We start from the raw sequence: 26,871 nt of genomic DNA on the forward strand, positions 1-26,871 counted from the left end.
ATGAGTATGGGATCAAGCCCTGACATTTTTGTGCATGTTTGATCGGCCTAGCCCAACCCAACCCATCCCATCCCATCCCATTCTTAGAGACAACCTACTCCATATAGTTAACCTCCACGTAATTTAGTAAATAATTTAGCTTAATAATACACCAGTACTTTAATTGATTAATTCTATACTGTATTAATATAGTGGGAAAAACAGTGAAACAGACATGCTAGAAAATCCCGGAATTAAGAGTAATTCTCATAACTCGATTCCATCCTTTTTTACAAAAAAATAAAATAAAACCTGAAATCCGCTAAAACCCTCTGTTCATTCACCATCAATCTCTGACAAAAACCCACTAAAATTTCATTATTTTTTCTGCTTCTTCCTATGTTTCTCTCTCCTCCATTTTTTCTCTCGAGCCTCGGAACTCTCTAGAGTTCAGAAAACTAAAAAGAAGCAATTTAACGGATATATTTATAACGTTACATTTTAATTTAAGCTTCCTTTTCTTATTTATTTGAAGTGAAGAAATTGTTCTTTGCTTTTTTCTGAGTAACAATGGCTTGGAGATTTCGACTCATTTTTGCTGTTTCTTTCCTCTTTAGTTTTCTGGGTAAGCTTCCTTTTCTTCTTTTCTTCATTAATTCCTTAATTAAATTAAATTACATTACTTTAAATTTCTGGGTTTTTTGTTTTTATTTTTATTTCTTTGATTACTGCTATTATTGTGAGTTTGGGTATTTGTGGAAGACAGGAAGACCAACATTCTGCTATATTATTTCTAAATTTGATAATAATAATAATAAAAAAGAGAGATTAACCGGAATCCGGCGGAGTTTACCGGTAGCTTGTTATTGAGCGTACTCAACATTATAGTTTATGCTGTCGTGTACACCTGGTTAAGACTATAGTTGGTGTCGTTAAGACTATATTACATCGGACAAAAGCTAACGAATGCCTTAGGACGTTGGATAAGATAATTAAAACTAGGAAATTTACTTGAAATAAACATTAATTACACCGATTGACGTGCAATTTTGGCATGCATTCTCAAATTAATACCATATTAGGAAATATTTTGGATGGTTATCTAGAGCGTTCGTTGGCAAGATCCTTAATGTAATCAGAATTTCATTTAGCTGAAATGCTAACTACATATGTTTTGTGTATAGCTTAAAAAAAAAGGTGACTGTATTTATTAACTTGATTGTTGCTGATATGAGTCTTTATGCTGGTTGGTGGGAATTTAATGATGCTTTGAATGAAGATGTCATTTTGTATTTTTTTTCAGTTGGAAGTATGCATGAAAATGGGTTACTGATTTTCTGGAAATTTGACTAATAAAAGATGATATATTAATGTGTGAATTTATGTGATTTCAGCTCTCTAATTTTGGCAAATTATAGTAATTTAAGTAAGTTTTTGAATTTAGTGTAAATTGCCAAAACAAGATTTATCAAATTGTCTTGTTGAAGTTGGTGGGTTCCTCACATGTTCTGCTGAGGTGCCAGAGGAGTTTAGTGGTAATTTCTTGTTTGGTTAATGACATTTTGTTTGTAGTTTTTGTCACTCTTGTGCTTTTAGTGACTACTAAAGGTCATTTGAAGTGAGAGACAAAATGGCATTAGCTTAGACAAAATACGTTTAAATTAATCTTGATAAGAGTTAATAAGTTCAAATAAGATAAGGGGAATAAGTTCAAATGAGGCTAGATAAGATAGGTTCAGAAAACATAGGGGCTAATATTATAAGTTTTGACAAGTTGAATTCAGTAAACACATCATGAGTATGAAGTTCTCATCAATCTTGTGAAATTGTTTGATGGTTAGCATGATTAGCATGATTTGGGTGCGAGGTCAGCTTCCCGTTTGATCAAAGAATTTGATCAATTCACCCTTGCTTGCTTGAATGCCATAATCCCATAAAGCGGGGTCGGCTACATGAACCAACACGAGGACTTCTTAAGAGGTCATCCATCCTAGTACTACCCTCAATCATTGTGGCTCATGTCATGTATAAATAATATAGCCAAATTAAATATTTTGATGTAAGGCAATTGACTGTCAGTTACTGCTATGAATTATGGTCATGGTCATTCGGCCTGCATCTTGTTGCTCTATAGAATTTGACAAGTGAAGCAATGGTATACTAGCTATTATTTATTGGAGAAATGTATTGACTTGGTCTGCAAATGTATTTTACAGATATGTATAGTGGCAGCACAATTGGAGTTTGCTACGGACGGAATGGTGACGATCTTCCAACTCCTGATAAAGCAGCAGACCTGGTTAAGCAGCACAACATCAAATATGTAAGGATTTATGACTCCAATGTTCAGGTTCTCAAAGCATTTGCCAATAGTGGAGTGGAGCTTATGATTGGGGTCCCAAACGATGATTTGCTTGCATTCTCTCAGTTTCAATCCAATGTTGACTCCTGGCTCAAAAACAGTATCCTCCCATACTATCCAACCACAAAGATCACATACATAACAGTTGGTGCTGAGGTGACTGAGGCCCCGAAGAATGTCTCTGCGATGGTTGTTCCTGCTATGAGAAATGTCTTCACAGCCTTAAAGAAAGTCGGCTTGCAAAAGAAGATTAAGGTCTCAAGCACCCACTCCCTTGGGGTCTTATCTCGTTCATTCCCACCCTCAGCTGGAGCTTTTAGTAGCCATTATGCATACTATCTGAAACCCATGTTGGAGTTTCTTGCTGAAAACCAGTCACCTTTTATGGTTGACATTTACCCCTACTATGCATACCGAGATTCCCCTACCAATGTTTCTTTAGACTATGCTCTTTTCCAATCATCATCTGAGGTCATTGATCCAAACACTGGCATGCTTTACACAAATATGTTTGATGCACAAATTGATGCTCTGTACTTCGCACTGATGGCTCTAAATTTCAGAACCATCAAAGTTATGGTGACTGAAACGGGGTGGCCTTCTAAAGGATCTCCAAAGGAGACAGCTGCTACTCCTGATAATGCTCAGACATTTAACACCAATCTCATTCGCCATGTCATCAATGACACAGGAACGCCAGCTAAGCCGGGAGAGGAACTCGATGTCTATATCTTCTCACTATTCAACGAAAACAGGAAGCCAGGAATGGAGTCTGAGAGGAATTGGGGTTTATTTTACCCAGGTGGGACGAGTGTCTATAATCTGGATTTTACCGGAAAAGGTGTCACTGAGATGGCTGGCGGGGGAAATTCCACTAACAGTACCAAGCCAACTTGGTGTATTGCTTCATCAAATGCTACTGAGGCAGATTTGAAAAATGCCTTGAATTGGGCTTGTGGACCTGGAGATGTAGATTGTACACCAATACAGCCTAGCCAGCCTTGTTATGAGCCTAATACTCTAGTTTCTCATGCATCCTTTGCATTCAACAGTTATTACCAGCAAAATGGAGCCACTGATGTTGCTTGTAGTTTTGGTGGGGCAGGTCTTACAGTTACCAAGGATCCAAGTAAGTTTCTTGGTTCTGAACAAATTTTAGCTCATCAATCTGCATAAACTTGATTAAGCTACACGACACTCTTGCATGTATATGTTACTAAATTTGAAGCAGGTATCCTGAAAAGTTGTGGAAATATACATTTCAATATTGGTGATGTCTCAAATTTGATGTATGTTCTGCACAATCAAATAACAGTTTGTTCATGGTATATGTTGATACTAAGGTGTCAGAAAAAGAGAGGAGGGAAGATAGCACCAGCATATACACGCTGCAACATAATATAGCATTCTTTAATAATCCTAGATTTATTTATGAGGAGATGGGAACTTGTTCAGTTGGCTTGTTCTTGTACTCTATCAGTGTAGTGCACTAAACATTGTTATGTTTACTATTACAGGCTACGACAAGTGCCTCTATATGACTGCAGGGTATGTTCTACTTATCCCGTTACTTCAATGCAATCTATATAAACAGCTGACTTGATTAATTCATTAGTCATGTTATGTTAACTTTCTAACATTGTATTGTAATGTCTATTTTCATACAGGAACAAGAAAACTTCTGCTTCAAATAATATGAGTGCTACACCTGCAAAAGCCATATCAATTCAGTGGCAAACTGCATTTGTTCCATGGATTTCTGCTGGACTGCTTTCACTTCTGCTACCACTTGTGTGAAATAACGGCTTTAAAGTTTCAGAGGCATTTGATGGACGAGGATGAGGAACTGAGGCTCAGAATGGATCAGATGCATTATTTCCTAAGGTTGGGAGTGTAGATGTGATGTCAAACATACAGCCCTGCCTAAGTTTTGTAATATGACCATGTAAATGGGATGGTCTAAAACAGTAAACCGGCATACATATTGCCACTGTGAATGTGGTTTAAGGCTAGGATTTCTAACTGCACATATTGTAGTACGGAATAGTGCGCATGATTTAGTCTGCTTAGATGGGAGAAAGTTTGTCTCATATTCTTGTCTAGAGTACACTTTTTTTCAAAAATCTTGGCAGGCCTTGGATTTTGGACTTGTGTTTGCACTCTTCAAATTCAAATAGGATCCACTTTTTCTTGTCTAGAGTACACTTTTTTTTAAAAAATCTATTGCATGATTCATAGGGAATTCAAACTCTACCTGAAATTACTGATTAGAATTGAACTAATCTGAACCAAATTGAATTGACTTTGATAATCAATGTTTCTAATAATGATCTTTTTTAAAATAAAACAAAAAATGCTCCGACTCAACGTAACACACAAACCAACCCGAACCCAAAGACAACTTGGAAGAGCCTTACTTGAAAATGACCCGATATGAATTGACATCCATCCATATAAAAAGCAAAGCCACACACTCAAGCATGATGATAACATTGAGAAGGATGGCACACACTTGTGGTTTACATATCACTACAGTCTTTCAGTTGCATGTACCTTTCATTTTACTCAATAGGCCTTTTCTTGGCAACTAAAGCTGATAAATCTAGTACACATACATTTGCTCAAGATAAAATCTACTCAATTTTTTTATTCAATATTATTCATTCATAAATGTTTAATTTCAAACCATTATAGCTTGAAAATTCACCATGTCAGATGAAATTTTGGAATGTTGCATACCATACATTCAAGATCCTAGTGATAGGTCATCAATTTCAATGGTATCAAAGCGCTGGTACGAGTTAGATAGGCTGACAAGACGTACTATCACTATTTATCTTTGTTACACCACGACGCCTCAACGACTCTATGGTCGTTTTCCAAACATTGAGTCATTGAGGCTTAAGGGGAAGCCAAGGCCGGCTATGTATAATTTGATACCGGATGATTGGGGAGGTTTTGCTAAGCCTTGGATGGATGTATTGGGGAGTTTTCATTGTCTAAGCTCGCTTCATCTTAGGCGCATGATTGTTACAGATGCTGATCTTTACACGATTGGTTCGGTTAAAGGCTGTTCCTTGCAATTGTTGAAGTTGGATAAGTGCTCTGGCTTCTCTACTGATGGTCTTTTGCATATTACTCGCCATTGCTCGTATATTTACTCACCCTTTTAAGTCCATTTTCATGTCATGTTCTGTTTCATTTCGGAATTAATTAATAGTCATGTATATACTACGTATATAGTTGTCGCGTAATCAATAATATATAGTCTATAATCTTTCAATATTATGATTAGTCTTTCTGAGATTCCATTTTGTGAGAATTTTTATTTATTAGCATATCTCCACAAGTCAGAGGAGCTAAATAGCGCGATGATTACCACTTTTCATGATCTTTATCACTCATATGTAGAGAGCTATCTATGTATGTACCTAAGAATGTATTTTTTGCCTAAATATGGTTAATTTTTGGTGACTGATCAGCTGTATGAACTTGCCATTAATTGATGCAGGAATTTGAGGACGTTGTTTCTAGAAGAAAGCAGTATAGATGAGATGAATGGTGAATGGTTTCATCAGCTAGCATTAAACAATACGGTTCTTGAATATTTGAATTACTACATGACTTTTCTGGAGAAGATCAAAGTTGAAGACCTTGAACTTCTAGCCCGAAACTGTCCCTTAATTTCTGTCAAAATTAGTGATACTGATCTTTTCTGTCTTAGAAACTTTTTTCGTATAGCTGCAAGATTGCAAGAGTTTTGTGGGAGTTGTTTTGATGCAGAATTAGACCGGTATGCTGATATTGTATTTCCTACTCAACTAAGTTCTTTTGGTCCTATGTACATGTTGGACAATTATTTGCCTATATGTTTTCCTGTTGCAAACTCGCTCTGGAAGTTGGATATTGTTTATGCAACACTTACCTGTGGCGCTCAATGTGACTTACTACAAAGATGTCATAATTTACAAGTTTTGGAGGTATAAATCTTCATCTGAATCTTTGCTGTTTTTCTGTCTGAACAACTTATTTTTAAGGATTGCTGTCTATGTTGAATTGAAAACGTCAAGACTTCATGCTGGCATCCCTATTTTTGCCATCAGAATTTCTGGCTCTTACTATTCTTGCTTGTTGTTTGTAAACAGACAACTGATGTGATTGGGGATCAAGGTTTGGAAGTGGTATCTTTAACATGTAAGAGACTAAAGAAACTTCGGGTAGAACGAGGGGAAGATGTGCCAACACTTGGAGTTCGAGCAGGTGCAGTTACACATAGAGGTCTAATTTCTGTAGCACAGGGTTGTCATGACCTGGAATACTTATCTATCAATGTGGCTGATATTGGAAATGAAGCTTTGGAATGTGTAGGTGCAAACTTGAATAATCTGAATGTTTTCCTGCTTGTATTGCTTGACAAGGAAGAAACAATCACTGACCTGCCCCTTGATAATGGAGTACGAGCTCTTCTGCAGGGTTGTCAGAACATCCGGCGATTATCTTTGTACCTTAGACAGGGAGGCTTGAGTGATATAGGCCTCAGTTACATTGGTCAGTACAGTCAAAATGTGAAGAGAATGCTTTTAGGCAGTGTTGGAGAAACAGATGCAGGGCTTCTTGAGTTCTCTAAAGGCTGCCCTAGGCTTCGGGCACTTGAAATGAGGGCTTGCTGCTTTACAGAACGTGCATTAGCAATTGCTGCTAAACAACTTAGTTCTCTGAGGTACATTTGGGTTCAAGGATACCGCAGTTCTGAAACAGGTACCATTGACTTGCTAGAAATGACTCGTCCCTATTGGAACATTGAGCTGGTTCGTGGGGACAAATACAACATAAATGGAAACTTTGTTGCTTATTACTCGCTTGCTGGACAAAGAACAGATCATCCAGGATCCATTATCCCCTTAGCTCTGCCGAATCTGTAGGATCTGTCAGGGATCTCCCGCTGTTAAATAGTTACACAATCTACTTCATGTATTTTCCACTCTTATTTTGCATTCTCTTTCTTTGGATGAAAATTTTGGCTGCTAAGACCAATTTTGTTAGACTTGTCAGGCAATCAGAATCAGATTGTTTCCAAGCTCTGTATTGTCGTATGTTTATGTTATTTTGTTGATCTTATATACAGAGTACTCGATATAAATTTTGCCAAACGTGATAAATAAGGTGTGACAAGTGATCTGTTTACTGTTTACTGTTTGGGATATCAACTAGGTAAAATGTTCATGACCTCGTTATAAGCATACAAGTAGATGCCAATCGGATAGTTGAAGGGGGGGGGGGGGGGGGGGCGGTATTGCATGATATTCTTAAGAAAAGGCAAGCGCGGGAAATAACTATGTGAATTTTGCAACATAAATCTCCAAAAGAGTGACAAAGATATACATAGCAAGATTAGCAACCATCATTCTTTAGGGCGGAAAATCATATACACATAATAATGTAAAAATGCTACTAATATCTTCAATCAGCTAATTTGATACACATTAGCAATTGTAAGTCTTTCAGCATCTAGATAATTACACCTGAAAGTATCTACTTCTCTTTGACAGAACATAACACGGAAGACAAAGGAAGCTATGTTGAAGATACTCAAACCCCGGACTTGTCCACACAGAACTCCACAACCTACACAATTGGTGTACAAAATTTACAGCACATAGTCGATAATGAATGTGATAAAAATTTAACATAAATGGGACGTTGTATGCCCCAAAAACCCAATTCCTCAATAACCAGACCGTCTAGGTACTGAAGAGGATCCCGTTCCAGGGGCATAAAGACACGACATGATCTAAAAGCATGCTGTCAGTTAACACAAAACAAGTACCTTCTTGTTTACATGCCCTGCTCAACAAGGTAGTCACCAATCCTTTCAACAACCATATTGCACTGACCAGGAGTCATGGGCTCACCATAAATTCCGATTATCAAAGCCTGGTTGGTCTTTTTGATGGTTACACCTCCAGGGCCCTGTTAGGACATCATCAAATAAGATCAACCAGCTCACAATTCGAAAACTGAACCATACTAATGTTCTGCTCTACCTGCTTAACTTATAAGCTGATTGATATGCAACAGACACACACTTAAATTGACACAATTCGACAACCAACAAGTATGAAATCAGGAAAATACCTTCTTTCCTCTGATCACGTCTCCAGGCTCGCCTTGGATAACCATATATTTTGTGCCACCAAGGTGTAAGCCAGTAGGAGCGAGAGATCCAGGTTCGTTAAAGTCCTTCATGATGGCACTTACCTCTTCAGGCTTAAGCTACAGCAGCATTAGTTAAGAGTCAGAACAGCAGATAGAAAATTATTCATGCAGAAAAGTACAATCATCCCTAAGATCGGTATATACTACAATTAATTCAGATTCGGGGCTCAGTTTTGGTTAGTTAGGTTCCAGTCCTCTCCCAATTGTTGTTGGGGGGATCGAACACGCAATCCTCCCTACCAAGTGCAATCTCAATCACTATTGCACTAACAACCAATTGGTACAATTGATTATACTGATCAATTGTATATATGCCTCACTGTTTCATCTCATACAGGCCTAATTACAAGATGCTATTTAAAGGTGACCATGGGTCAGGCCGTGTCCGAAAAGGCAGGCCATATACACCAGGTCGGATGGACCAGGCTTTGTCGGGCTGGCCCGGGGCCATAGCCCAACCAAGATTGGTCTCATCATTGATCAGCTCAACATACTATATGTCAGACAAACTCAAAATGTTTACAATTTTGACCATTTCATGACTTTATCACTGAAAGGGTAATCCTTCACAATTGATCACTTTGCTTAATTAAATCATATATGATACAAAAATCAAAATCCTCATTTTTATAGCATTAAAATACTAAGCAGAGGATATTGACAGAATTGAATAGAACCGGATCATCCTAGAAAGCATATAATTAATTAAGAATATTCCAAACATGTGCAACATATTCTAGAGATTATGTTAAAATAAAATAAAATTCAGAGGCTGTAAAACTATAATAGTACTCCGTACATGTTATATTATTATTACTATGATATCGGGATCAAATCTTGTTTACATTATTATTATTATTGTATGGAAAAAAAAATGACTGCCAAATAAGACTAGATGTAGGGGTGGAGGAGACCTGAGGAAAAGAGGGGCTTTGAGCCCAAACGGTGCCGTCGTGGCCGAGGATAGCAGCGGAGGAGAGGTGGTTGCCTTCGATGTCGCACATAAGATGATCATCTACGTAAGTTTGCCACGACATGATCGGATGCCTCTTTTTGATTGAATTACTCTTATTAAACTTTGAATTATAAGAGGAGAGTTAATGAAATGAAATACTTGTATTACCAACTAGTATGGCGTTATAGGTTTTGTTTTTGGATAGCCGAGAAGTTTCATTTCTTGTAGTTTGAAAAGGATTTTGGAGTATTTATTGCTCTAATTCAATTCTCGACCTCGCTTGTTAATACAAGTATTTGTCTTGTTATATACGAAGTATGAAATTATGTTATTTTATCGACAAAGACTACGTATGTTGACAAAATTAATATAATATGGAGTAACGAAGGTGATTGTTGATTATTATATTAGTGGAGAAAGTTGTTAGGTATGTAGTGTTGGTTCACTTAGTAAGACTCTTATCTCAGATCCTAGAGGTATGAGATTCGAATTCTACCAAGTGAGGGATTCCCTTACTCTTTCTTCTACTCCCAAGTATCTAACATGCAAATACTTGACTCAAAAAAAGAAAAAAAAAAGTTTAGGGTTGAGCTCTGATCAAAGTGCTCCTTATCAATGTTTTAAGAAATGTAGAGGGTTTGATTGATGGCGAATAGGTAAATTTACTGCAATAAGTTTTGAGAGATACTAGTAAAAAAGCGATTGTGTTGTGTAAGAGGTAACCTCTTATTAGATTGTACATCAAACATTATTATATGTGTAAGATTGATATGCTTAATTTTTGTCATTCTATGAAGGAAAATTTGTCGAAAATAAACCGACCTTTGCTTGGTTAGCTCAAAATAAGACAATTTTTAATTAAATCAAAATAAGTCGATTTTTGTAATATATTTTCTCAAAATGAGTCAAAACCTATTAGATTTAAACGTAATCGATTGTTAAGGTAAAATATGACACATGTCATTATGCGGTTGGTCCTTTTTTAAAATAATTAATTCTGATTAATTAATAAAAAAAAAGCTTTTTCAATCAACAATTAAATAAATAAAATTAAAAAAAAAAATCTCAGCCACCTACATCAGCCCTCCCCCACCAGTTGTCGGCGGCCGACAATTACTTCCTTCCCCCGACGTCGACGCCGGAACCAGCGACCCCACCTCCTCCCCTTCCCCCTCCCCCACCCCTTTCCTAATTCCCCCAACACAACTTTCCCGTTCATCTCCCCCCCAATTCAACAGCCCCCATGGCACATTCCCGGCATACCCCTCCCCCTTCCCACCGTTTCGCAACCCCATCAGCCTGTTTCAGTCAGATTTTCGAGGTTTATCGGGAGTAAGGTGGGATTTTCGGTGTTGGTGGAAAGTAGGGAAAAGGGTTTCACTGTTTCAGGCATTCAACAGATCGTCCACCATTGTCGAAAACCCTCGGGGTAGGGAGAAGGAAGGTCGCCAGCGTCGAGGGAGGGAGGGGGGTAGGTCGGCCGCCTGTCCGTTGGCAAGGTGGGGCTGGCAGTGGGCGTGGAGGCGGTGGCCTGGGGTTTTTTGTAAAAAATTTTTTTTATGTATTTTTATTTTAAATTTTTTTATTTATACAGTATTTAATAAGTATAAATGAATAATTAGTGTTGTATTCCATCCGTCCCTTAATACAATGACATCATTAAGGGATACATGTCAATTTCTTATGAAATTTTTTCCCGCCAAACTATTTTTGACATTATTATTGTTTTTTTTTTTTCCCAATTTTTTCCATCATAAATTCTAAGATTAGATAATTACAATATTTCTTTCAAGTTAGTTAAAAAGATTTTGATAATACTTTTTCAATTAAATAATATTGACAACTATTTTACATAAATAATATCTAATTAATTTGTGCAACGCACAGAACTAATCTAGTTGGCTAATATGAGCTTAAGAGTTATGATACGAGTACTATAGAACTTGAACCATTATGATTTATGACCCACTTACCACCTTGATTTCAGGGCAATGATTTAAAATTAAACATTGCTATAAATACAATTAGAATGGTTGGGCCATGCATTGGCCCTTTTTATATGCCAGAGCCTAACTCAAATGGCCGATTTTCAAATGTTTAAGAATAAGATTTTTTTTTCCATTGTTTGGTGATTTGGTCTGCTACAATTCAGGTTAAAATTCTGATCACATCAGATTATATAAATTAAATTACTATCTTCGTTTTATATTTTTTGCAACTTTAGAATATTTTATATCTCAAAAATAATATCCTAAAAGTTGCAAAAAATATGAAACAGAGGTAGTATTAACTCAAGAGTTCAATTTTCAATAGAAACACTTTAACGACTGTATTCTTTATCAATTTGACAATTCCCCTCATTATTTAGGGGGTCTAGTTTGCTAACCCTTGACGAACAGACATGTGATGAATTTCATTCCACTAGAACTATTCTTCTCTTACCTTAAAAATAATTATTTCTTCATTAATTTTGTTATAAAATCGTTTTACTTTTACATTTACAACAAATGCATGTCTTCAACTATTAGCATCTTTAACAATCAATCAATAAAATTTATAATAGATATTTGAAATGATATTAATCAAGATGAATCTAACAAGATGTGTTTTCTGTACAAAAAAAACTACATACATTGAAGATTGTATATTGTGTGAATAATGTAAATTTTAAAGTGTTTCATATAAATAAATAGCAAAGAAATGTCTTTTTATTAAAGGTGGATAGTTGTATCAAATCACGTTTATTCAAACTTTAATAAGTGATGTTTGAAACATGGAAAAAATTTGTGGTTTTCTACAAAGTCCTTTTAGTTTCGTCTTGATTATCTAGCTCGCCACATTAGTAAAAGATTTGGTTCAACTTTAACGGCATCGGCTCAATCCACCCACTATGAGCTACTAGGTAAGTAGCTAGCCTACAGCCTACTAGGAAAGTAAGAAGTAGTCACACCATTTTTTTTGGACAGGCGATCACACCATTATAAACACTATGGATTCATTCGTGTGTTTCCAAGTATTTTCGTAGCCATACACGGCAATAGTCAATTACATGACCAATCTTCCCTGTTTTTTCTCATATGAAGACAAACCATCAACTATGTAAAGACATTACACATATGATCATTTTGTCATACTTAACAACAAAACAATCACCCCAAAATCCAAAAACTTGTAGCAGACAAAATAGCTAGAAACTATCACTTCCAAAAATTTTATGGTGCAAATTGAAACTAATCTTCCTACCAATTGTTCATTATCTTCCTAATCCAATCCTAATTAAATTTTCCCCACCCAAATTTATAATTTGCTAGACATTTTCTGAATAAAATCATAATCAATGACAATATAGTTTTGAGTGTGAAGGAAAGCCTTTTGCATGTGGCTTATAAAAAAAGTTGTCTCCTCCATCCTTCTCTAACTTTTTTCCTTGTGTAAAAAAAAAAACTTTTTTCCTCAAAAGCCATGCTTTATTTTATCAAAGTTAGAGCAATTATTCATTTTTATTGCCGTCCTATTCCCCTGTCTCTTTTTCTGTTAAGTACGACCAATTCTTTTTTAAAGATTAAAAGATACTCTACCCAAACCAATTAGACAAAGATTAACGTCGTAAACCCATGTTAAAAAACTCTTCCCGATAAAATATTGTTGCATTTAAAGAGCCGTGGCTACGTACTACAATTTGAGACATCTGATTAAGTTAGAACTAACTCGTTCATTGACTACTGATAATCACTTGTTGGTGTTAGATGACCAAATCAAGTCACATTAATTTATTAGATTTCTATTATTTTCTCCTCATGCCAAACTAATATTTTATGGTGGTAGTTATATAAACTCTTTCAATAACATTCCAAGAGTCACAATTCCATTGTCTTGTTTCTCTCTTTTGTCTGAGCACCCTTTTGTTAACATCACCTTTATCTTCCTTTTTCTCTCTCTAAATTCCTTTAATTTGGTACAATTTCAATTTTTTTTTTTTTTTTTTATCAAAAACCTAACAGCAATAGATTCCATTCCTATCTGTCAAAAAGAAAAAACCCAAAAAAACCCCACTAATTCCCTTTGAAGTTTTTAGCTAAATTTCATATTTCTTGTAAAAAAGTTGAATCTTTCTGTAATTTATCTGTAATCTATCATCTGGGTATTTGATTCCTTCATCCAAAACTTTCTGGGTAATCTTCAAAATCTTTCCTTTTTAAGCAAAAAAGATGTCTCCTTCAAATTTTCCTCTAAGATGGGAAAGTACAGGGGATAAATGGTGGTATGCATCACCTATTGATTGGGCTGCTGCAAATGGTCATTACGACTTAGTCAGGGAACTCCTCCGTCTCGACGGCAACCACCTCATCAACCTGACCTCCCTCCGCCGCATCCGCCGCCTTGAAGCGGTGTGGGATGATGAAGAATTGTTCGATGATGTTGCAAAGTGCAGGTATGAAGTTGCACACCAACTGTTTGATGAATGTCAGACACAAAAAGAAGGGAAAGAAAAGAATTCTTTGATTGTTGCAGGTTATGGTGGTTGGCTTTTATACACTGCTGCATCAGCTGGGAACTTGGGTTTTGTACAATACTTGTTAGGAAAATACCCTTTGCTTGTTTTTGGAGAAGGTGAATATGGGTTGACTGATATATTGTATGCTGCTGCTAAGAGTAAGAATCCTGAGGTTTTTAGGGCTGTTTATGGTTTCGCGGTTTCGCCGCGGTTTTTGGATGGTGGAGGGGTGGTGGAGGAGCAAAGGATTGAAGATGTTCCTATGGAATTTAAGACTGAGGTGAAGAATAGAGCTGTTCATGCTGCTGCTAGAGGTGGGAATTTGGTTGTTTTGATGGAACTTCTTGCTGATTGTACTGATGTTTTGGGGTTTAGAGATGTTAATTGCTCAACTATTTTGCATTCTGCTGCTGGTAAAGGTCAAGTTGAGGTGAGGTTCTTGCTTTTTTGTTTTTAGCAATGTTATTAATTTTTTGTTTTTAATATGCTAGCTAGTAGACTTGTGTTCACAAAGGTCGAATCCTCTCAAATGCGGGTACTTGAGGCCTTTGAGGGTGAGGATCCCTTACCCTCTCACTTCTAAGTGTCTAGCCCGCAAATAATGGAAATACTGTCAAATAATGGAAATACCGTAAAATCACAAGAGTTAAGGTCTGGTTAGGGTCTTTCTTCTTACTTGAAGAAAAAAATTTAAAACTAGTTGACTTATGTTTTTACGTTGTTCTGTTTTTGGATGATTTTTTATTTTTTTATTACAAAGTTTCAAGATCCCAACTGTCAAGTTTTGGTGTTAGATTTCTTGTTTGTGTTCATTCTTCTATTCATGAATGAAAGTGTTTTGGCAGGATTCATGACTTGATACTCTTTGATATAGCATCTGGTTGTCTAGTAAATGTGCTACAGTATGTCAGTATGTGTTAAGACTATTGTATGTGGAAGACTTGTATGCAACGCATGCATTGTTTTGCTATCCTGAATCACATTGATGTGAACTTTGTAAAGTAGTGACTTTTATGTGATTTAGGGGTGCATTTGCCTAGTGTGCATGTATAATTTTGTACAATACAACCGTTTTATACAAGACCTTTCGATGTAGTAGTATACGCTTTTGTTGAACAAAATTGGTTGAATAGTGAAGAATATCTGAGAAACCGAGGTAGATTAATACTTCTATTCATTGTGGAGGGGGAGAGAGAGAGAGAGAGAGAGAGGTATATGTTTTACACAAGTGGCTTGAATCCAACTCACAGTAGGGACACTGAAAAGTGTTGCTATACGACAGGTATTCTATTAAGTCAGTGTCAGGTAGCAAACCAAGCCTGTAAAGTAGTAATAGCTGAGTAATAATATGTAACTCATAGATGTTATAGAGGCAGTGACAATTCAAGTATTAAAAGCTAACAAGGGGTATTGGAAATCACGCTTGTGGAGTGGTCCGTGGTGGGCTTTTAACTTGAGGACTGTGATGGTTAGAGTTAGCACCATGTTTAAATTAATATCTTTAGAATTCTATACACTTAATTATCATGTACTTGCGGCCATCTATGCCCCTCGTTGCCTTCTCGTGGTGTTGGAGCACTCTAGTAATTAGGTGACCATCATTTTATCTTGATAGAGGGAGGATAGACAATGACCTCATATTTATTGTGACATTCAGTATACACCCTTGTATTCAAGCTTCCTATGTATAATCCATGATACAAGTAAAAATAGAAAGGGAAAAGGGACTCAACCTTAGACTTCTTACTGCACCCTCTCTTGAAAAAAGACAATAGGTGAAACACAAAGTGGAAAAGAACCTTTTGAAGTTTAGGATGATTTGTTGCCTCAGTTCAAACCATTATAATTTTCAGTAATTCATTTTCAGATGGTTTATAACTCTTTTATCTATGGAGTATTTATTTGCAATCACTTAGAGATGTTTTCTGTTCTTGCAGGTTGTTAAGCACTTGATAGCATCCTATGACATGATCTCTGCCACCGATGATAAAGGCAATACTCCATTGCATGTTGCTGCATATAGAGGTCAGTTGCCTGTTCTCGAAGCTCTGATTCAAGCATCGCCTAAATCTGCCTTTGTAGTCAACAAGGCTGGGGAAACATTTCTTCATGTGGCTGTTGCTGGTTTCCAAACTCCTGGTTTTCGTAGATTGGATCAACAGATTGAACTTATGAAGCAGTTAGTAAGTAGCAAATGTTTCATCATAGAAGATGTTATCAATTCCAAGAATAACGAAGGAAGGGCTGCCCTTCATTTAGCCATTATCGGGAATATTCACTCTGATTTAGTACAATTGTTAATGAGTGCGCGCTACATCAATGTGAACATCCGTGATGATCATGGGATGACCCCACTTGATTATCTTAAGCGACAACCAAAATCTGCATCATCAGAAATCTTGATCAGACAGCTGATATCTGCTGGTGGTATATCCAGTTGCAAAGATTATGCCGTGAGAAAAGCATTTGCTTCTCATTTGAAGATGCAAGGCATTTGCAGCAGTCCTGGAACATCTTTCAGAGTTTCTGATAATGAAATATTTATAGGGACTGGAATTGATCATGTAGTGCATCCTAGCCTAGGCCATCTAAGTAGAGAACGTTTTCATTTTAACTCCTCCAGTGAGGCAAGTCATTGTGGGTCACTTAGTGAGGAGGACCATAGAACTCCGGACATTAAGAAATCAGGCCCTCTACAAAATGCAGCTAAGCGCCTTAAAACTATCTTCCACTGGCCTTTGGGGAAAAGGAAAGAAACTGAGAGATCCAAGAGAACAAGGGAGAAAGACGAGAGTGTTTCTGATAAAAGGAGGAGCACATCGGAGGAAACACCAATCTCGCTAAGAGAGAGATACTCCAATGCTTCTTCTCTTTCCAGTAACAAAAGAACACTTGAAGCGAGGAGTAACATATCTAGTCCTACCAACCGAAAGAAGTTGGCTTCAGGGGTAGCACATGATGCCATGCAGGATCAGCTTATTGTGAACCTTTCATCTCAACCTTCATTTTCCAAGTCATCACTTTCTTCTAATAGTTCTCTCGAAAAGGGGAAAGAAATTCATGTGGAAGATGAGAATGCTAGACCCTCTCGCTTAAAGCAAACCAGTGCTGATGCTGCCCCAGATGCGATGAGGAAGCTAGGATCCATGAACAAGAGATTTGTGAACCCGATTTTGTGCTTTGGTGGATCCCACTTATCAGTTAAAAACTCAGTAGGTAAGCACTGTACTAAGCAACCCGTACTTTCGGTTGCTTAAGGTTAATTCACCATAGAAATGGATCAGTAACAGATCACCTTACATAGCTGTAAGTCTTGTAACTTTGTGTTTAATCACTACTTGTGATTGTGTGACCTCTGACTGTCATCCCTGAGTTTTATGTGATAGCTCTCTTGTTGATGACTGTAGTCTGTAGGATCACTTATGAGATGTGTTTGCCTCTAAACTATCTCCTGTAATATATTTGAGATCCTAGCTTTGTGATGCTAATATCTTAATCATGTATAACCTCCCTTTAATAATGGTTTTCCCTGTATTAACTACCGTAATAAAATTTATTCGATTTTGACTACTTGTGCTCGACTTCAATTCTTCTATGAACAAAATCTGATAACTATATGTACTTAAACCTTATACTACACATACATGACATTACTTGCATGGATCATTTTGCCTTTTATGTGACTATTACTTGAAAACAGAGGGAGCTACTCTGTACATGACCTTCATAAGCATCAGTGCAATTGAGTTCAATCCTTTGAAGGCTAAGCTCGGTTCGTATAATCGTATTGATTAGCCAATGTATGTAACTATGTAAGTAGATGCTAGGACATTTTCAGCTTCCCCTCTTTTATGAAGAGGCTAGCATTCAATTGTTCACTTCCTTGTTTGGTTGCAACTTGTTAGTAAACAAAGAAAAAAAAAACTATGATCATTCAAGCATTATACTTTGTATACCTTTTCATCATGTTGTTTGGTGGGCTTGAAATAAAGCAAATTGAGAAAAAATTAATTTTTTTTGAACGATGAAATTATCATAATAAAAAGTCGACCAAAAATAATTAGACTTTTTATTGAGTAAATTTAGAAAAAGAGTACAATCCCACGTAAATTTATTACATCAAACAAGCAAATTTTGTAATGACAAAGTTGTAACATGCATGTAATCGTAAGATCGATGGGCGGTTTAAAGATCCTTTTTCAACTGCCGACAAAAATTGACTGGATATTATCTGGAATTCTGGATACTAATCTCACAATAAAGTATATGATTATATGCCTAATACAATAAAGTTTAATAAGAATGATGATTGATGATGCCTTTAAGGTCCACCTGTTAATGGAAACATCACTTTAAAGTGTAAGCATTTTTTCTATGCAGATTTGCCTGTGTTGTGGACCAACCGACCCTAACCATTTGTTTTTTGTTAGTAAATCACAAATAAAGAGTCGACCAACAAGTGTTTAGATCAACTTCTTAATAAAAGAACTCTTTATACTATGTATTATTACTGAAATTTTGAATCATAACTTAAAAATGTATCAACATTTGTTCTGGAAAAGTTTACTCTATTCGGGAATAGATTTTGAATTAAAGTCAAATTAGTTGTCATCTTGTAGATATCAGATTATTGAACGGTTTCACCAAAAAAAAAAGTTGGATATTTAGCTATACCGACAAAAGAGAAAAAGGTCTATTAGGGATTATTGAGAAACTCTATAAGCAATTCCTTACCTCATTGGCTATTGATTCCACCCTTCCAGGCCTTGGTTGATCTAAAACTAGATTGAAAAACGGTTGCATATATTAAAGAGATTAGAACTCGAGCCGGGTTGATCTGTTAGGGATTTCGGTTCGATAGGTTCTTTCATCTTATATATCTACATAAAATAATACGAGTACAGTTTTAAAAAATTAAAGAGAATAGAAGGTGTAGATCCCTTAGCTAATTGTGTATTTTATGCAAAACGCAATGTTTTTCTATACAATAATTGCACCATATTAATTATGTAACCTTCTCATAAATGATGAAAAATAAAATAATCATACTAAAAAAAACTTAATTCTTTTTTTGCTTGCTTGAAACTTGAAAGGCGCTTGGTTGCACCACCTGTAGAATATACTCTCTAATTCTCTATGTTCCACAAAATCTTTTACATACACGTTCAATCATATCCTTCTTTTGCCTTATTCGTTTTGGCACAATTTGTTTTACTAATTCTCCCTTAATAAAATTAACCCACCATGTGTTCTTTTGTCGTCGAAGCAACAATGAGAGGAAAGATCATTATCGTAGTCTATTTTGTAGAGCATAATGGGCACATTAGTTACACTAAATATAACTCCGCACTATACACTTTTTATATGATTAGATATGTTTCCTCAAAATTCAAGGTGATTAACAATTCTATTGTAGTTTAATTTATGACTTAGACGTACATGAAGTCTTTTCTCTTTTGTTAGATATTGTACATAAAGCTTCATCTTCACTTCTTTCACATAATTTAGTTTTCAAGAAATTGAATAACAACTTTTGAACCGAGAAAAAAATTACTTAAGAATCATGCAAATAAAAAAAAGCGCGCTTGATTTTCACTCACCAAAATAACTTTCATGACATTCAACAAAAAGAATCCAATGTCACAAACAAATAAATAATAAAAACCATGCTCATAGGCAATGGTATACACAATGGAATAGAAAAAAAAAAAGGATAACAAATAAATATGATAAGCAAAGGCCTATAACTTCACACTCTATGTAAGTCACACGGTTATTTTCTGCATCAATGCTCTACTCTTAGTACATCAGAGGAAGGAATGTATGCACACTTAAATCCCATAATAACAACCAAAAAAAAAAACACAAGGCAAAATGTATGTATCCCAAAAGAACAATACAATACTAACTCCATAGTACTTTAATTCCTTATGATGTACTTGTATATAATGTATAGTGTGTTGAGCCTAGATGTCCTGTTCGATAAGGTAGTCGCCCAACTTCTCCACAACCATGTTACATTGTCCTGGAGTCACTGGCTCGTTGTAGATTCCGAACACTAGAGCTTGGTTAGTCTTCTTAATACACACACCACCAGGTCCCTGATAAAACAAACGAATATGGTATAAGTGTTAACATGTAAGAGATGCGATGAAATACTCTATATATTGTACCTAAGAAAAATGCAACGTGACCTTATGTACCACAATTTTGAAAAAATTGTTTTTATTAATGTTCTCAATTTAATTGTTTCTTTCATCAACAATTCTTTATGCTTTACAATATCTATGTGATACGATAGTGATTTATCCATGGTGGGTTCCATCCTGGAAGCAACATGCTTTAATTTTAAAATAGCAATGCAATGTTGTTAAACAAATGTTCACCATAATTAAATAGTCCGTAATCTATATATGTCAGCCTTATATAAGAACGTGTTTAGGAAATTAAAGGAAGAAATTGATTATACGATTTACCTTCTTTCCACGAATAACAGCTCCAGGCTCACCCTGAATAACCATGTACTTTTCTCCTCCAAGGAAAAGACCTGTTGGTGCCAACGTATTTGGTACGTCGAATTCATTGCAGATTGCCTTCACTTCTTCTTGCTTCAACTGCAATCAATTGCAAATGCAAAGAAATTATTTATTTATTTATTTATTTTTTGGTACCTCATATCATATACATACATCCCCTTTTCTTATTTGTCTCGTTTGACTTTTTCTAACCTTTGCTACATAAGTCATCGCTTGGGAGACACAACTCAAGAGAGAGGTAAAACAATTGTAGTTCGTGTAGTTCGAACTTGTAATTTCAAAGTCACAACTATTAACATACTGTAAAATCTTTGATCATAAGATGTAAACTACTCATGACAATTGCATAGAACATAACAGCAAAATGAAGAGTACTATAACTACGGAGTATTATCAATTAATCATATTCCCTCTACTTTTCATTAAATTTACAATTATTTAATTTTTTTTTTAAAAAAACCTTGCTTCAATTCGAAACTATACGATCGAAACCATCTAACAAAACACGGTCAACATCTACAAAGTTTGACCATGAAAAAGCACATGTATGATCACGTTGAAAAATATGTACATCACAAAAATAACACCATCTAAGGATTACACATTAATATAGATACCTGGGGGAAGGTGGAGCTTTGAGCCCAAACGCTACCATCCAAGCCGACGATAGCGGCGGCGGTGAGGTGGTTTTCGGTTTCTTCGATGGGACACATCAAGTGATCATCGACGTAAGTTTGCCACGACATTTTGTTTTGTGAAATTGATAGATTTATTTCTCTTTGAAAGAAAAAAAAAAAAAGGTTGAGAGTTTAATTGAATTTGTTGAAATGGGATAATAGATGATGGTGTAAAGAAGAGAGGGAAGAAATGGCAATGTGATCACAGGTCATAAATAGGAGGAGAGATAAAATAATGCTAAATTATTATTTTGAAAAGTCATCAATCAATAACATTCATTCATGCATCATCATTAAAGTATTAAACCACCCTTATTATTGAATTAGTGCCATTCACGTCCTCCTCTTTTTTAGGCCTTCTTTCCCTCTTACCTTCCACCTCTCTTCTCTTTATTTATTTACATTTATATTTTAATTTTTTTTCATCCTCAAAATATATATATATATATATATATATATATATATATTCTCAAAATATAAAGTGAATCGAGTTTTCTAGAATGGATGGATTATATATATTGAACATATTTATATTCTTTATTTATTAAAACAAATAAATTCAAATTACGATCATCATATGCTATCAAATTTCAGGGTAAATGAACTTATTTATTAATTCTTTATTATCAATTATTTGAGTTGTAAATTAAACTTAATAGCTTTATTCCTACCTTTTTAAAAGAATAACTAGACACTTATGAATAATATTGAGTCAATTATGCCCGTAATTTTTTTTTCCTAAGAGGACCCTCTTAATGTTTATTAATCTTACCTTTTCAAAAAAAAAAAAAAAAAAAAAAAAAAATAATTATGTCCCTTAAAATGTTTATTTACAAATTTACTCTTATATAATTGGTAGAGGAATAATCGGTCGTTGGACAATCACCCTCAAGCCAAACACTATTTCTACCTAAACTAACCTAAGACAAGTCTAGGGCAAGTAGAGGATCGTATCCACAGGGAATGGGTATGAGTACACCGAGAGTATGAAACGGTTGCAATCTAGTTCGGTCACAAATTGGAGGTTTGATTAAATAACTACTATATGGAGACAAACACTAGGGGGGAAATGGGAATAGACACCAACCAAACCAATGGATCAAAACAATAGGCAAGCATGTACACAAATTGGATGATAGAGAGGGCACTCAACATTGTCTTCTTTTGAAGTCACCACACTAAGCATTCTTAAACCAAACTCAACTAGCAAGATAGGCCAACCAAGTCTTAACAATAGGAAGTAGACTACTAACTCGGGTTTGTCTTTCGATCGGTTCGAGATAGTACTAAGGCACAAATAATTGGGATTTCTCACCTAATTACCGCAACTAAGACTACTACATCATCCAAACGAGGTACCGTAATCAAGATAGAAATTCGGTCTAATCATACAAGAAAAGGTTCACTTCTCTCGAAACTACAACACTAAGCATTCCTAAACTAAACTCGACTAACAAGATAGGCCAACCAAGTTTTAACGATGGGAAGTAGACTACTAACTCGGGTTTGTCTTTCGATCGGTTCGAGATAGCTTAGTACTAAGGCACAAATAATTGGGATTTCTCACCTAATTACCGCAACTAAGACTACTACATCATCCAAACGAGGTACCGTAATCAAGATAGAAATTCGGTCTAATCATACAAGAAATGGCTCACAACTAGACCTCATCTTTCAATGCAAGCATAGAAGTGAATACATGAGCAATAAGTGGCCATCCAATTACACATGCAATTAACCAATTCTTTAACAATCAATCATCAACCCAAAATGAACATGCAAACACAAACATCAATTAACCCATGGCTTGGTTGGGTCTTCATCCAACCCCTAGTTAAGAAACTACTCACTAAACATGGTGAGGGACATCAAAACAACAAGTTCCAATTCAAACATTAAGTTAACAAGTTGAGAGGAGTAGTAGGAATAAGGTAGATCGGACATGCAACAACAATTAAGCAAGATCAAGAGAGAAATTAACAATTCAAAGTAAATAAAAACTGAAATTAAAGAGTAAGGGATAGAGGAAAGAGATTACTAATGAAGCTTCAAGGTTGAGAAAATGTTGAAAGGAAGAATACAAACTTCAATTAATCTACTTCAATGATAGAGTTTGAGAGAAACTAAGCTAATTAATAAGAGTTTAGAGAGTTAAGGGCCTAAGAAGACTAAAGGGAAGAAGGTGATCTTCTCCAAGGAAGAAGATGCAGAAAACTGAAGCCAAGGGTCGTATTTATACACCCCGAAATAACATTGTAAAATCCGCCCAAAAAGTCGGGTCTGCATGTAGGAGCGCCCGCTCCTACATAGAGGAGCGCCCGCTCCTCAGGCTGGAGCGCCCTCTCCTGTCTCTTGCGCGCCCTCTCCTCCTGCAGCGATTTGCGGCAGTTTGTGGAAGATCAGGGAGGAGCGTCCGCTCCTACTATGGTGCACGCCCTCTCCTAGCTGGGAATAAAGAGAGGAAGATTGTGGCGCTTGGGGTAGGAGCGCCCTCTCCTAAGGGGTTGCACGCCCTCTCCTCTTGTGCTTTGCTTCCAATATAGCTCTTCATGTTCATGCTATATGACCAATTTCTCCTTGCATCTACAAACACGAACACACACATAAAAAGGAACGGGGAAGCCAAAAGTTGTAATCATACACAAAAAGGAGTCGGAAAGGGGGGGTAAATAGGGGAAAATGACAACAAAATTGTGCTAAAAATACCATGATAAGTGGACAAATAAAACACTTATCAAATTCCCCCAAGCTAGCTAATTGCTTGTCCCTAAGCAATTCACTTGGCGCTAAAGAAACTAATAGATTAGTCCAAAGAAAAGCACATGTAAAGATAAAAGAATCCTTAAGCAATAAAACTCGAGCATGAGGTATATGCCTAAGATCAACCACGGTCATGACTAACCAAGGCCTAGCTAACCTTCCCGAATGTACTCAACTTTGGTCCATTCAACCAATCTTACCGCGTCCCCACATAAAGTTCAAATTCTCCCTAATGGTAGTGTCTCATGACTCCTCGAAGGAGCCGGAAGAAAAATAGACAAAAGAAAGTTTAGAACACTCGACATCTCAATGATAAGTACCCTCTCCACATGCTTGTGAACCAACTCCCTCCACCGACAATGGATTCAACTACTCTACTAACATTACAAAACTCAAGGATTACGACACAAGTTAAGGCATAGAGAAAACTAGAAGTGCTTTGCAATTAAAGTCAAGCTAAGGTATATAGCACTAAGAGCAAACCTAAAGAGGTTTCTAACTTTGACCCAAATTACAAAATATGAATAAACTTGAAATAAAAACGCACCCCCAAGCTTGTTTAATTGCTAGGGTGATGGCTATTCATCACTTCTTTTCTTTCCCTTCTTTTTTTCTTTTTTTTTTCTTTCTTTCTTTCTTTTTTTTTTTTTTTTTTTTTTTTTTTTCCAAACTTGAACATTTACATCACTAACTACTAATTACAATAAATTAAAAATTGAACTAAGAAAACAAGAATGATATGCCTTAATTTTTTGTGAATAAACAATACATAACAACCTTCATCAATCACTAAGAGTAGTTTAGGCCGCGATCTTGGGAGTTGGGACTCAAGTTGTCGATCTAGGTACTAAATCAAAGAGGATCCTTGCCACTCATTCAAAATGTAGTAGGCTTGAAAATATTACAACCTCACTTTTGGGAACAATATGGGATCAATTACTACCTTTTGGGGTTCAAATTCCTTTGATATGGGCGACAACCTTCTTACCACAATCCTAGACTTTAGGTCTCGTACATTCGGTAAGGTTATTGTCACACTAGCCTAAACTAGCCAATTCTATGTTCAACCAAGGGCATCTAAAGCATGCTCGAAATTTTATTACCAAAAGAAAGCAAATATCCATCACATGCAATCCAATATCCTCATTGAGGACTATTCTAAAAGCAATTTTTTATTTATTTTTTTATTTTTATTTTTTTAGAGGAAAAGCAAAACTACTCGGGTTGCCTCCCGGGAGCGCTTCTTTAACGTCACTAGCTTGACGAAAATTCGAAGATTGGTTTCTTCACTAACACCTACAACAAAAAGTTAGTCAAAGAAATCAAAGAAAAACAAATCTATACAAATGAACTAGTCTCACATGTTTCACAAGTAACTCAATGCTCAACGCCATTCCCCGGCAACGGCGCCATTTTGGTAGAGGAATAATCGGTCGTTGGACAATCACCCTCAAGCCAAACACTATTTCTACCTAAACTAACCTAAGACAAGTCTAGGGCAAGTAGAGGATCGTATCCACAGGGAATGGGTATGAGTACACCGAGAGTATGAAACGGTTGCAATCTAGTTCGGTCACAAATTGGAGGTTTGATTAAATAACTACTATATGGAGACAAACACTAGGGGGGAAATGGGAATAGACACCAACCAAACCAATGGATCAAAACAATAGGCAAGCATGTACACAAATTGGATGATAGAGAGGGCACTCAACATTGTCTTCTTTTGAAGTCACCACACTAAGCATTCTTAAACCAAACTCAACTAGCAAGATAGGCCAACCAAGTCTTAACAATAGGAAGTAGACTACTAACTCGGGTTTGTCTTTCGATCGGTTCGAGATAGTACTAAGGCACAAATAATTGGGATTTCTCACCTAATTACCGCAACTAAGACTACTACATCATCCAAACGAGGTACCGTAATCAAGATAGAAATTCGGTCTAATCATACAAGAAAAGGTTCACTTCTCTCGAAACTACAACACTAAGCATTCCTAAACTAAACTCGACTAACAAGATAGGCCAACCAAGTTTTAACGATGGGAAGTAGACTACTAACTCGGGTTTGTCTTTCGATCGGTTCGAGATAGCTTAGTACTAAGGCACAAATAATTGGGATTTCTCACCTAATTACCGCAACTAAGACTACTACATCATCCAAACGAGGTACCGTAATCAAGATAGAAATTCGGTCTAATCATACAAGAAATGGCTCACAACTAGACCTCATCTTTCAATGCAAGCATAGAAGTGAATACATGAGCAATAAGTGGCCATCCAATTACACATGCAATTAACCAATTCTTTAACAATCAATCATCAACCCAAAATGAACATGCAAACACAAACATCAATTAACCCATGGCTTGGTTGGGTCTTCATCCAACCCCTAGTTAAGAAACTACTCACTAAACATGGTGAGGGACATCAAAACAACAAGTTCCAATTCAAACATTAAGTTAACAAGTTGAGAGGAGTAGTAGGAATAAGGTAGATCGGACATGCAACAACAATTAAGCAAGATCAAGAGAGAAATTAACAATTCAAAGTAAATAAAAACTGAAATTAAAGAGTAAGGGATAGAGGAAAGAGATTACTAATGAAGCTTCAAGGTTGAGAAAATGTTGAAAGGAAGAATACAAACTTCAATTAATCTACTTCAATGATAGAGTTTGAGAGAAACTAAGCTAATTAATAAGAGTTTAGAGAGTTAAGGGCCTAAGAAGACTAAAGGGAAGAAGGTGATCTTCTCCAAGGAAGAAGATGCAGAAAACTGAAGCCAAGGGTCGTATTTATACACCCCGAAATAACATTGTAAAATCCGCCCAAAAAGTCGGGTCTACATGTAGGAGCGCCCGCTCCTACATAGAGGAGCGCCCGCTCCTCAG

At 36.1% G+C, this 26,871-nt stretch overlaps 5 protein-coding genes across 5 annotated transcripts; 3 read left to right on the top strand and 2 right to left on the bottom strand.

Moving 5' to 3' along the window:
- Positions 1–212: 212 nt before the first annotated feature.
- LOC145579908 (glucan endo-1,3-beta-glucosidase 13-like) lies at positions 213–4,520 on the top strand. The gene is made up of 4 exons (XM_081637207.1): positions 213–604; positions 2,196–3,470; positions 3,859–3,889; positions 4,009–4,520. Exons 1-4 carry the CDS (start codon positions 550–552, stop codon positions 4,136–4,138), a joined length of 1,491 nt encoding a protein of 496 aa, XP_081493333.1. The 5' UTR covers positions 213–549; the 3' UTR covers positions 4,139–4,520.
- A 364-nt stretch (positions 4,521–4,884) lies between these two features.
- LOC145579907 (coronatine-insensitive protein 1-like) lies at positions 4,885–7,418 on the top strand. The gene is made up of 3 exons (XM_081637206.1): positions 4,885–5,492; positions 5,853–6,321; positions 6,487–7,418. The coding sequence occupies exons 1-3, from the start codon at positions 5,050–5,052 to the stop codon at positions 7,261–7,263; spliced, it is 1,689 nt and encodes a 562-aa protein (XP_081493332.1). The 5' UTR covers positions 4,885–5,049; the 3' UTR covers positions 7,264–7,418.
- A 302-nt stretch (positions 7,419–7,720) lies between these two features.
- LOC145578649 (profilin) lies at positions 7,721–9,752 on the bottom strand. The gene is made up of 4 exons (XM_081635945.1): positions 9,472–9,752; positions 8,477–8,614; positions 8,169–8,311; positions 7,721–7,966 (listed from the first exon to the last, which is right to left on the bottom strand). The coding sequence occupies exons 1-3, from the start codon at positions 9,592–9,594 to the stop codon at positions 8,177–8,179; spliced, it is 396 nt and encodes a 131-aa protein (XP_081492071.1). The 5' UTR covers positions 9,595–9,752; the 3' UTR covers positions 7,721–7,966; positions 8,169–8,176.
- A 3,700-nt stretch (positions 9,753–13,452) lies between these two features.
- On the top strand, positions 13,453–17,577 carry LOC145579910 (uncharacterized). The gene is made up of 2 exons (XM_081637208.1): positions 13,453–14,437; positions 15,945–17,577. Exons 1-2 carry the CDS (start codon positions 13,721–13,723, stop codon positions 17,262–17,264), a joined length of 2,037 nt encoding a protein of 678 aa, XP_081493334.1. The 5' UTR covers positions 13,453–13,720; the 3' UTR covers positions 17,265–17,577.
- Positions 17,578–19,836: 2,259 nt separating this feature from the next.
- LOC145578650 (profilin Sal k 4.0201-like) lies at positions 19,837–21,383 on the bottom strand. The gene is made up of 3 exons (XM_081635946.1): positions 21,161–21,383; positions 20,484–20,621; positions 19,837–20,108 (listed from the first exon to the last, which is right to left on the bottom strand). The coding sequence occupies exons 1-3, from the start codon at positions 21,287–21,289 to the stop codon at positions 19,974–19,976; spliced, it is 402 nt and encodes a 133-aa protein (XP_081492072.1). The 5' UTR covers positions 21,290–21,383; the 3' UTR covers positions 19,837–19,973.
- Positions 21,384–26,871: the final 5,488 nt, after the last annotated feature.

Source organism: Chenopodium album, chromosome 14, assembly GCF_948465745.1.
Source record: "Chenopodium album chromosome 14, dcCheAlbu1.1, whole genome shotgun sequence".
NCBI classification, from domain to species: Eukaryota; Viridiplantae; Streptophyta; class Magnoliopsida; order Caryophyllales; family Amaranthaceae; genus Chenopodium; species Chenopodium album.